A 12,771-nucleotide genomic window follows, 5' to 3' on the forward strand; every position below is an offset into this window, starting at 1 on the left:
TTAGAATGGATATGAATAGGTATTCCTAGAAGAGAAAAGCTAAATAACTAGTCAATGTCAGGTTTGGCAAGCAAACCCCAAGACGGCGAATCAAAAGATTACTCCAGACACCTTAGTAGGAGAAAGGAGACACCTGGGGACCAGATGCTCTAGTGGCAAAAGGCCCTGAGCCAAGCTTTGTCTCCACTTTTATTAGGGTCTTAGCAATGTATCAGGCGCAAGCACAAAGCAAGGAGGAGAGTGTAATGGTCAGGATAATAATATATGGGCAGCATGTGATAAGGACGAGGAGGCAAGGAGTCCGTGAAGTATGTGACTACCACAGGTACCTGTTTTTCTTCAAAATTTAAACATTTACTCCCTAGATGAGAGCCTTGAGCCACAGTAAGAATCTGCCTGTTTTCAGCCAAGAAACTTCAAAGGAGGCCCAGTGTTCTAGGCACTCCTCCTTTGCTTTTCAATTAGTCTTATCCAGAGAGGCACATACAAATCAGATTTTGTCTATCCAGGCACTGTGAATTCCCACATTTCCCCCTTTTTTCTTATTAATAGAGCGAAGGTCTTGTTGCATCTGTGCCAGATATAGCTCCCGGGTTTCTCCAGCTTGGGAAAGTGCTTTTATTTTGATTTTGCAGACTATGAAAAGAAATATCAAAGAAGTGAGTAATACAATAGATAGGCTGGTAAGTCCCCATTTAGTGGAAGAAAAGCAGTTTTGGGGGTTCAACCATTGTAAATTATCCGAAAGGATACTCCAGGTATTTTGATCATGTTCATGTTTATTAATAGCAGTAAGAGAGGCCAAAATTTGCTCCTTGAGATTGTGAATATCCAGGGTTAAATTATCATGAAGAGAACCTTGAAGGTGTTTTTTAATTTTCTCCCAATTATGTAATGAATTTTTCCAAAGTAGGGGGGTTACACAAATGGCCTTATGGGGCCAATCACAGTCAAGGCTTTGGCAGAAGGTAAGTGCTTCCTGCTTTTCTCCCAGATACACTATTGTGTCTTCCATAAGTTGGAGACTCCGTAATAGTTTTTGGTCAATAATTTGTTGTAGTTGGAATTCTTGGGTTACATTATAGGCTATTTGATTGACATATTGAGCCGTTTGAATAGTATGAGTAAGGGCAGCAATGGCAACACTAGTAGCCATTAAAATAGAGACAGAAGTTATAATGCCGGCTATAAGCAATCCTAGAAACCTACGTGGCCTTCTTAATTCACTAAGAGCCTGATTAAGAATACTGAGTGATATGTACTCCTCCCAAGATCAAGTGAGGTTGACAGGGATAAAAGCAAAAGGCTGCCTTTCTAAAACAAAGACATGGGTAGCCTTGTGCTGAGTAATATTGTAATTATTTAGGCGTGCTGCATGATATGCCCTCTGGCTACCGGAGGGTTTGATAGTATATAGTCCTTCTTTTTTAAATAGAGATATATTGGATCCAAACAGAAAGACATGGGTGAGGAATACGTAACTGGATGAAATCCATAAAATTTTTATAACGGGCTATGGAATAGCTGCCAGAATAATTGATATACCTTCCATGCCATGTGGAAAGAGGAAAGAATAAATGTCCCAGTCTCCAGAGAGATGATTGAATGGGAAGAGGTTCTATTTGGGGAAGGGGAGAACTGAGGCCCCCTTCATGCCAGATTATGGGAGAGGTAGCTCTACCAATCCAGCTTCCATTACCAGCCAGGTGGACTTTAGTTTCCATATTATTGGCTATGAAACATCCTTTAGGACTCCAATCTAAAATGATAGGATTATCTAATTTAAGGGGGTGAGGATAGACGGCTCTACATGTTTCCCAGGAAACCCTCTCTGAAGAGGGAGTCCATTTAGTGCTTCTTTCACAGGAGGGGAGAGAAGAGTGGCTCTTACAGGTGGTCTGATTGCTATGTTGGATGCTTCCAACAGAAATAAAAGTTAGTTGGGCTGTCTTAATAGGATCTTTTGGCACAATATGTAACCAGATTTGAGGAGTAGCCGTCATGCAAAGAGGGTTAGAGAAGGCGACACAAATTGGAAGGACGGAGGCATATAACTCCGTATCATTGGATGCTGGGGCCCAGAAGGAGTCATTGAATTGGGGTTGTGTAAAAAGAAAAAAAGTCCCTCCTATCCAGTTAGAGTTATTATTAAACACAGGAAAGGGCACGATAGCCCATGTTAAGGGCTTCCAGAGAGGAGGGTTGAGCATGTATGCCCAATAATCAGTAGCCATAGCTCCTGGAATAAGACAGTAGAATGTACCCACCATGACAGAAGTTGTATTTATCACTGAGAGCATGGCCAGGAACATGTTTTCAGGTGTGTGGGCTTGTCCCGTCATCTGCAGGATTTTTTCAGCCTTTTGAGATATTTTCTTCAGGCTTCCCCAAGTTATTTCGGTGGCATGTTGTGTCTTTGGCAATGAATGATTTTGGGGTGGAGTCTCGCACAGCTTTAGCTGATTTATCTGAGGGATCGGGTTTGGTCCATGCCAGGCCATGATATGGCTTGACGTTTCTCACTGAGAGCCAAAGCGGTCCTTCCTGTGAGGAGACACAAGCATAGCCTCTGCCCCAAGTTGTGAGAGTTCATGGGGATCTTGCCGCAGATTAGAGTTGGGGTCACTCCAAAGGACCAAGGGGCGCATCCTGGGGATTTTCTGAAGTGTTTTAGGGCAGGGTTTAAAAATTGATCATTCAAGTTGAAAAGATTTAAAGTTAGGACTGCTTTGTGTACTTGTGCAGCAGGTCTGGATTGCTTAGGCCCATATTCCCCCTTTTTTGTTTATTTCACATGTTTTTAAGGGTGGAATGTGCTCATTCAATGATGGCTTGTTCTTGTGGATTGTAGGGGATGCCAGTGTGATGTGTGATTTCCCGAAGAGTGCAGAACTTCTTAAAAGATGCACTAGTGAAAGCTGGCCCATTATCTGTTTTGATGGTTTTAGGGATGCCCATATCAGAAAAAGCCATGAGAAAGTGTTTGGTTACCTGTTTTTGGATTTGTCTTTGTGAGCTGAGGTGAACATGTAGCTGGGAAAAGTATCAATTGAGACATGTATATAACAAAGTTTCCAAAGGAAGGGGCATGTGTGATGTCAGTTTGCCAGAGATTGCTTGAGGGTGGTACCCTGTGGATAAGAAGTAGCGCCAGTGGGGCGCCTGGGTGGCTCATTCGTTAAGCGTCTGCCTTTGACTCAGGGCCTGATCCCAGGGTCCTGGGATCGAGCCCCACATCAGGCTCCCAGCAGAGCAGGGGAGCCTGCTTCTTCCTCTCCCACTCCCCTGCTTGTGTTCCCTCTCACTGGCTGTTTCTCTGTCTCTCAAATAAATAAAATATTAAAAAAAAAAAAAAGCGCCAGTGGCTTGGCAATCAGGACATTGGAGCATAATAGATTTAGCTTGTTGTTAGATGAAATTGTTTGTGTAGAGAATGCCAATTTTGGTGGAAAAAATCATGTGATAAGCGAGCTTGTTGTAGGAGAGACATTATTACTAGGTTATCTGCTTGTGAGTTTTTGTGAGTGGCCCTGGTAAGCTCCTATGAGATCTAATGTGAGAAATAAAAATAGGATGAAAGTGCATATGGAGGAGTTGCTGGAGTTGAGAGAAAAGTAAAAGGACTTCTGGGTCTATGGTGGGTTTGATATGTGCTGTTTCCAGCTGCTTGAGAACAAACATGGAATAAGCTGAGTCACTAACAATGTTGATAGGCTCATCAGGAAAAGTTTCCAGGGCAGAATTAAAGCTCCTATTTCAGCACGTTTTGTTGATGAAAATCCAGAGCGAGTTATTGAATTGTTTGGGGACCAGAATATGTCAGCCTTCCCTGACTTTCCTGACCCGTCAGTAAAAATAGTCTTTGGGGAAGAGGTTTGTGGGAGAGTCTTTTAGGAAAAACAAGATGTGTGGTCCCAAACCAATGCAAAAGTTTGTCAGGGGGTAGGGAATGGGTAATTTCTCCTATGATATCTGCCATTGCAATTTGTAACGAAAGTGTTTGAAACAATGCAGTTTCAATTTGAGCCTTAGGCAGTGGAATATGAATGATTTGGGGGTCATAACCTGAAAGTTGAGTACAGCGTTTCTGTCTGTAATCATCTCTAGGTTTGGAGATAACGTCTTAGAGGGAGAGTTAGAAGGAAAGAGCCATTCTAGATATCTTAAAGCAGGATTTAATTGCCCAAGTAACACAGAAGGAAATTTAGGAGTGGGAAAAATTAAAAGTCTGATTGGTGATGTAGGGTCGACACGGTCAAGGTAACGGTCTGAGAGCATTTGTTCAACTAGCTGTGATTCTTTAGAGGTTTGTGGGTTAAGATAATGAGGGGAATCTAAGGCTGATTCTCCTTGAAGGATTTCAGAGAGGTGAGAAAGGGCAGCTGTTGGAATTCCCAGTAATGGTCTAACCCAATTAATGTCTCCCAAGAGTTTTTGGAAGTCATTAAGGGTTTTAAGAGAATTTTTTCAAAGAATTCATTTTTGAGGTCTAATTTGCCGTTTGGTAAGCATGTAGCCTAAATAAAGACGTGGAGATAGGCATTGTACTTTATCAGGGGCAATATACATCCCATGGGAGGTTACTTCTGACTGTAAAGCCTGAAAAATCTGAAAAGTAATATTTTGGGATGGGTGAGCAATAAAATGTTATCCATGTAATGAATTAGTTTAGCAGAGGGCCATCTTTTTCGAAGGGGGTGTATGACTTGATGAACATGATATTGGCACATTGTGGAGCTATTAAGCATGCCTTGGGGGAGAACTTTTCATTGAAACCGAGCATTAGACTGTTCACTGTTTAAAGAAGGGTAAAAGCAAATTTTTCTCTATCTTGTGCAGCCAGGGGAATGGTAAAGAAACAATCTTTGAGATCAATAACAATGACATGCCAGTCTTGTGGAATCATGGCTGGAGAGGGAAGCCCAGGTTGTAGGGCCCCCATCAGTTGTATGATGGCATTAACGGCCGGGAGATTATGTAATGACCTCCATTTTCCTGATCTTTTTGGAATGACAAAAATGGGAGTATTCCAGGGTTCGGTATGATCTGCTTTTAGCTGTTCCTGAACTAGATGATGAGCTGTAAAAGTTTTTCCCCTTTTAGGGGCCACTGCTCAACCCAGACCAGAGAAGAAGTCTTCCAGGTCAGAGGCAGGGGAGGCACATAAGTAGTGACCCCAATTAAAAATGGGAAGTGCCTAGCCTAAAGTTGCACGGAGCAAGTAAGTCCCGTCCCCAAAGATTAGTGGGAATATTTAAAATGAGAGTCTGTGAATACCCAATTTTTCCATCTGGCCCTCGACAGATTAATACGGAAGTGCTCTGTAATGGTTGAGAGCAAATTCCGATTCCAGTGACTGAATCAAGGGCTGTTTTTTGAGGCCAAGTGGAGGGCATTCCTGTCGACTAATAATAGTAACATCGGCTCCTGTATCTATTTGTCCTGTAAAAACCTTGTCCTGAATTTTAATAGTGAGTAATGGTCTTTGGCTGGTTATAGTTTGGGTCCAAAAGTTCCTCTGGGTCCTGTGCTTCCGAAGCCTTGGGTCCTCTGTGGGTACTGAGATGTCCTGGGGACCCAATAGGGGAGGAGTAATAGTCGAGCTATTTTAGTCTGAGGGGGAAAAATATGCAGGCCTTTACAGGTCATAAATACTTGAATTTCCCCTAGATAATCACAGTAACTCCTGGAATGACTGCAATACCTTTTAAACTAAGGCTAGATTTTCTTAATAATCCCATTGTCCCCTGGAGTTATGGTCCCCACACCCCTGTGGGGACCTTTGTTGGATTATCTCCTTCCTTAAGAATTAGTCCTGACTGGGTGAGAGAGTCTAACCCAGCGCTTCCCCCAGTGTCTGCTCAGAGGGAGAGAACTGTTTTTTCCATCTGTCCGAAGAAGGTCATTGGCCCCATTGTTTGAGGAGCCTGGGCAGGGCCCCCTTGGAAGTTTCCCAATGAAAGGGGATTCCCATCACAATCAAATTTTGGTCTACGTTGTTTAGCCCAATGAAAGCCCTTTTTACAACGGGGGCATACATCCTTAGGAGGATTAAAAGAGTTCTCCTTTAGAGGAGGAAGCATTGGAAGGACAGTCTCTTTTAAAGTGACCAGGCTTGCCATATTGGAAATAGGCTTTGGAGTTCTCCTTTCTTTTTTCTTGTTGGGATTTCGGGGGTCTGAGAGCCACTGTGAAAACCCTGGCTTTATGGGTTTCTGTTCCTACATATTGGCAGGCATTGATAAGGTCTCCAACTGCAGTGGCTTTAGCTCTTACCCCTTTCATAGCATCTTGGCAGGCTTTTTTGGCATTTTCAAAGGCCAACTGAAGCAGTATGATATCAGCAACCTGATTATTATTGCCTGTTGTAGTCTATCAGTGAATTCTACAAAGGGCTCTTGTGGTCCCTGCTTGATACTAGCAAAGGAACCCTTTGTCACATTATTTTCAGGGATGCGTTCCCAGGCTCTCTTTGCACAGAGACAAGTTTGGTCATACACTTGTGGATCAAAATTGAGTTGCTGGTCCACTGCAGAATATTGTCCTCGGCCCTGTAACATATGGACTGTTACAGGGATTCCAGCCATCTGATTTTGGGTGGCCTATTGCTCACATAAATAGTCCAGTTCTGATCGCCAAATAAGATACTGAGGAGCTTCAAGGAATGTTTTACAGAGAGTTTGCCATCCCATGGTGACATGGCATAATGGTCTGCGAGAGAGGCAATAAGGCCTTTTGAAAATGGGCTCGTGCACCACTTTCTCGTATGCTTTTTCTAATTTCTTTAAAGGCATTGAAGGCAAGTAGTTCGTAAATGCATTGTTGTTGTTGTCCCACTATAATGGAAAAAGCTGAGAGCTCTCCTGTGAGCATAGCCTCTGAAAGGCAATTTTTCAGTAATGGTTGTCAGCTGGGCAGTGACTGAGGAATTTTCTCAGTAGGTGGGGGGTGAGAGTTCTTCCCTTTTGGCGGCTAACTTGTCCTGCTGGAGTAGGGGATTTAACAGGTGGAGCTGAGGGAGCAGGGAGCATAGGCACAGGGAGTTCTTCTGTTTCCTTAGAAACACTGGATGTATCCTCAATATGTAATGGAGTCAAAGCTGATCTTACTAGCCCCCACAAAGTAAGGGAGGCGAGAGGTACCCTCTTTCCTTGTTCATGGCTCTGTTTTAATTTTTTCCAACTCTTTCCCATACTTCTAAATCTCAAGTTCCTCGATCAGGGAACCACGGGTTATGTTCAGTAATAGTCTTTAACAAACCCCGAAGTTGGGCTTCCGATACAGAGGCCCTGTTCCTTTTAAGGAGCTGCTTAAGAACCTTAATGTATTGCTTTTGTTCAGCAGAGAAATGCTGTCCCATGATAGAGATAGGAAACCCGAGCCTGAAAGTTCCCTCGAACTCTGCAACCCCAAGCAGGCTTCCAACGACTTACGTACTGCACACAGTCCTTTCCTTTTCGTTTCCGAGGGCTCCGCTGCCAACCATCACAAGTTCCTCACATGGGGCACCACTTGTCGGGTTTGGCAAGCAAACCCCAAGATGGCGAATCAAAAGATTACTCCAGACACCTTAGTAGGAGAAAGGAGAGGCTTGGGGACCAGACACTCAAGTGGCGAAAGGCCCTAAGCCAAGCTTTGTCTCCACTTTTATTAGGGTCTTAGCAATGTATCAGGCGCAAGCACAAAGCAAGGAGGAGAGTGTAACTTTAATGGTCAGGATAATAATACATGGGCAGCATGTGACAAGGAGGCAAGGAGTCCATGAAGTACATGACTACCACAGGTGCCTGTTTTTTTTTTCAAAATTTAAACATTTACTCCCTAGATGAGAGCCTTGAGCCACAGTAAGAATCTGCCTGTTTTCAGCCAAGAAACTTCAAAGGAGGCCCAGTGTTCTAGGCACTCCTCCTTTGCTTTTCATTTAGTCTCATCCAGGGAGGCACATACGAGTCAGATTTTGTCTATCCAGGCACTGTGATTTCCCACAAGTCAACATATAAGGATATGCTCAAATCCACTATTAATACGGGATATTTATTTTCTTTAAAGAGACTTAGATCTTAAAAGTTTTTAAAACTCATTGTCTTCAGAATATCTAATACCTTTATTATAAGGTGGGGGAGAGACAGTTAAGTATCCCCCAAACTGAGAAGGTACTTTGAGACCAGAAAATGAAGCTAGCTAGTCCAACACAGTTTACAGAGTTTTATCCGGACTTACTGTCAGGTGGGATTGGGAAGAGGACAGTCCACGGCAGCTACATTCTCTGTAAAATCTGGACCTTTAGTCCGTGGATTTTATAGAGTGAGGAGGCTCACAGGATATTATAGTGTGATCAGAGGGTTCACGCACACCTTAGAGGACATGCATACATATACCTGACTGACAGTTAACCTTTAATTAGATTGTATGGCATTACCTGTACATCAGGAAGGGGAAAGATTGTGTTATCTCTAACATATTTATGGAAGGCCAAAATAAGCCTTCCCCATTCCAGCCTTGGCGGGCATTTCTACAATATGTATATTAATCTTCAAGGACTCTGCAGCGTATAGCCCCAAGAGAGGTGATTCACAAAATGCGAACAAGATGAAGGATCAAAGATGGAGTCAGTATTGTCAACACTCCTACAATGTTTTACTTTGTGAACTAACTCCAGTCACTTATTAGTGGCCATCTAGAGTCTATCGGTGTGATCTGCAGACCAGTAGTATCAGCATCATCTGGAAATGTGTTGGAAATGCGGAATCTTGAGCCCCACTCCAAAGATACTAAATCAGATTCTGCATATTAACAGAGATCTCAGTTGATTCTTAAATACTTAAAACTTTGGGACGTAGTAAACTAGAGTATTTGAGTTGAGAATTATGAGACAGTGTCTGTTCAGCACGAAAGAATTACATGATTGATGGTTGATGTTTGTCATAGGTCTGGAAAAAAAGATATGGTGACACTTACATAGTAGTTTGGCAGCCATTCTGTCATAGCCATTTCTAGTTCCTCAGTTCTAGCAAAGTATTAAAAAATATTTTTATTGCCAACTAATTCAGTAGTTACCCTTTAAACAAAACTGCTCTGGGTATTTGTTTTGTTTTATTTTCTACTTTATTCTTCTCTGGATTTTTTAAGGTTTTCACAAAGTAAGATATTGTCTAAGTAATCTGGTCTGTTCTTCATAAGTATTTAATCCATATTAACTCCTGTGGCTGGTAAATAGGACATTATGTCACATTGGTTGATAATAGATTTTTTTCCCAGTCCATTAATATTTTGTGCCCCCAGTTAACAGCAGTTGAATGGCCCTCCCCAAAGGTAACCACTGTTAAGTTCAGTATGTTTTAGATCTTTTTTTATTCTGTATTTAAAAATACAAATTAAGGATATAGAATAAATGTCATATATGCTATTTTTTACTTACCTTTTTCTTTTAATGTTATATATCCTAGACTTAGTTGAATATCAATAAACATTCTTTCTTTAAAAAATTCAAGTGTAATTAACATACGTTATATTAGTTTCAGGTGTATAATATAATTTAATAATTCTGTACATTACTCACTGCTTATCACGATAAGTGTACTCTTAATCCCCTTCACCTGTTTCACCCCTCCCTCCCACCTACCTTCACTCTGGCAACCACTAGTTGTCTATATTTAAGAGTCTCTTTTTTCCCTTGTTCATAGTTCTGTTTCTTAAATTCCACATATGAGTGAAATCATACAATATTTGTCTTTAACTTTCTCATGTTGCTTATTATACCCTCTAGATCGTTGCATATGGCAAGATCTAATTCTTATTTGCCGCTAAGTAACATTATAATTTGTGTACCACATCCTCTTTATCCCTTCATCTATCAGTAGACATTTGGATTGCTTCCATATCTTGGCTATTATAAATACTGCAGTAAGCATAGGGGTACATATATCCTTTCAAATTAGTGTTTTTGTTTTCTTTGGTTAAATACCCAGTAGTGGAATTGCTAAATCATATGGTAGTTTTGTTTTGTTTTGTTTTGTTTTCTGAGGAAACTCTATAACTTAACTTTTTTTCACAGTGGCTGAACCAGCTTGCATTCCCACCAACAGTGCACAAGGGTTCCTTTTTCTCCACATCCTCACCAAATTTGTTATTTCTTCAGTTTTTCATTTTAGCCATTCTGACAGGTATAAGGTGATATCTCATTGTGGTTTTGATTTGCATTTCCCTGATGATTAGTTATGTTGAACATCTTTTCATGTGTCTTTTGACCATCTGTCTTCTTCAGAGAAAATGTCTGTTCATACCTTTGCCCATTTTTTAAATTTGATTATTGAGGTGGGGGTTGATGATAAGTTAGATAAGATCTTTTTATATATTGGGTATTAACCCCTTATCAGAAACACTATTTGCAAATATCTTCTCCCATACAGTAGGCTGCCTTTTTGATTTGTAGTCTTCTTGTTTTAATAGTTTCCTTCACTGTGCAAAAAACCTTTTTGTTTTGATATAGTCCCAATAGTTTAATTTTGCTTTTGTTTAATCTAGAAAAATGTTTCTGCAGCTGAGGCCAAAGAGATTACTGCCTGTTTTCTTCTAAGAGTTTTATGGTTTGAGGTCTTACATTGAGATCTTTAATCCATTTTGAGTTTATTCTGTGTTTGGTGTAAGAAAGTGGCCCAGTTTCATTACTTTTGCATGTAACTGTCCGATTTTCTCAACACTATTTAAGACTATCTTTCTCCCATTACATATTGTTGCCTCCTTTGTTGTGGATTGACCATGAAAGTGTGGGTTTATTTCTAGACTCTCTATTCCGTTCCATTGATCCGTGTGTTTGTATTTGTACCAGTGCCATACTGTTTTGATTACTATAGCTTTGTAAAGTATCTTAAAATCTGGGATTGTGATATCTCCAGCTATGATCTTCTTTCTCAAGATTGTTTTTGCTATTCAGGGTCTTTTGTGGTTCCATACAAATTTTAGGATTATTTGTTCTAGTTCTATGAAAAATGCTGTTGGTGTTTTGATAGGAATTGCATTAGATCTGTAGATTGCTTTAGGTAATATGGACATTTTTAACAACATTGGTTCTCCCAGTCCATGAGCATCACATATCTTTCCACTTGTTTGTGGTATCTTCAATTTCTTTAATCAGTATTTTATAGTTTTCAGAGTATAGGTTGTCTTTCACCTCCTTGGTTAAGTTCATTCCCAGGTATTTTATTCTTTTTGATGCAATTGTAAATGGGATTTTTTTTCTTAATTTCTCTGCCTTTTTTTTTTTAAGATTTTATTTATTTAACACAGAGAGAGTACAAGCAGGGGGAGCAGTAGGCAGAGGAAGAGGGAGAAACAGGCTCCCCACTGAGCAGGGAGCCCAATATGGGGCTCTACCCCAGGACTCTGGGATCATGACCTAAACTGAAGGCAGACACTTAACCAACTGAGCCACCTAGGCATTCCTCTTTCTGCTACTTTTATTAGTGTATAGAAATGCAACAGATTTCTCTGTGTGTGTGTGTGAATGTATATGTGTGTGTGTGTACGTATATATTTTTTTTCCAGCAGTTGCAGTATTTACCTAAAGAATACAAAAACACTAATTCAGAGTAATACATGCACCTCAGTGTTTATAGCAGCATTATCTACAGTAAAATTATGGAAACAGCCCAAATGTCTATTAACTGATGAATGGATAAAGAAGAATATTAGCCATAAAGAAGAATGAAAGCTTGGTATTTGCAATGACATGGATGGAGCTAGAGAGTATCATGCTAAGTGAAATAAATAAAGATAAATAACATGATTTCACTCATATGTGGAATTTAAGAAACAAGCAAAGGGGCATCTGGGTGGCTTAGTTGTTTAAGCTTCCAACTCTTGGTTTCGCCTCAGGTCATGGTCTCAGAGTAGTGAGATTGAGCCCAGAGTCAGGCTCCGCATGCTGGGGAGTCTGCTTGAGATTCACTTTCTCCCCCCTCTCCCCCTCCCCCGATTTCTCTCATGCTCGTTCTCTCTCTCTCAACTAAATGAATCTTAAAAAAAAAAAAAAAAAAAGAAATGAGCAAAGGAGTTTTTTGATTACTGATTCAGTGTCAGTAATCAGTCTATTCAAATTTTCTATTTCTTTTGGATTCAGTTTTGGGAGGTTATGTTTCTAGGAATTTATTCATTTCTTGTAGGTTGTCCAGCTTGTTGGCATATAATTTTTCCTAATATTCTCTTATAATCCTTTGTGTTTCTATGGTGACAGTTGTTATTTCTCCTCCTTCATTTCTAAATTTGTCTTCTTTCTTTGATGAGTCTGAGTGAAGGTTTATCAATTTTGTTGATCTTTTCTAAGAACCAGCTCCTGGTTTCATTGATTTTTTGTTTTTTAGTCCCTGTTTTATTTATTTTTGATCTACTTTTCATTCTTTCCTTCTTTCTCTTGGCTTTTGGTTTGTTTTTCTTGGCTCCTTTAGGTGTAAGTTTAGGTTGTTTGAGATTTTTCTTGCTTCCTGCGATAGGCCTGTATTGCTATAATCCTTTCTCTTGGAACAGATTTTGAGGAATCCCAAGATTTTTGACTATTGTGGTTTCATTTTGATTTGTCTCCATCTATTTTTATTTCCTCTTTGATTTCTTGGTTGACCTATGCATTCATTGTTCAGTAGCATTTTATTTAGCTTCCATGTATTTGTATTCTTTCAGTGTTGTGGTGGGGAGAAAACGCATATGATTTCAGTCATTTCAAATTTATTGAGACTTGTTTTATAGCCTATCATGTGATCTATTCTGGAGAATGTTCCA

At 40.3% G+C, this 12,771-nt stretch overlaps 2 protein-coding genes across 2 annotated transcripts in view; one reads left to right on the forward strand and one right to left on the reverse strand.

Moving 5' to 3' along the window:
* MMADHC (metabolism of cobalamin associated D) overlaps positions 1–12,771 on the forward strand; it is a 54,558-nt gene that overhangs the window by 30,305 nt on the left and 11,482 nt on the right. The gene's annotated exons all lie outside the window — the stretch shown is intronic.
* On the reverse strand, positions 1,151–4,103 carry LOC121106080 (endogenous retrovirus group K member 9 Env polyprotein-like). Its single transcript, XM_040645070.1, has one exon. The coding sequence runs from the start codon at positions 2,499–2,501 to the stop codon at positions 1,428–1,430; it is 1,074 nt and encodes a 357-aa protein (XP_040501004.1). The 5' UTR covers positions 2,502–4,103; the 3' UTR covers positions 1,151–1,427.

Source organism: Ursus maritimus, unplaced genomic scaffold (genome assembly GCF_017311325.1).
Source record: "Ursus maritimus isolate PB19 unplaced genomic scaffold, ASM1731132v1 scaffold_1, whole genome shotgun sequence".
In the NCBI taxonomy this organism is placed as follows: domain Eukaryota; kingdom Metazoa; phylum Chordata; class Mammalia; order Carnivora; family Ursidae; genus Ursus; species Ursus maritimus.

Bases quoted from the DNA above. Each gene is read 5' to 3' on its own strand.
- LOC121106080 (XM_040645070.1), bottom strand. From the start codon at position 2,501: ATGGCCTGGCATGGACCAAACCCGATCCCTCAGATAAATCAGCTAAAG.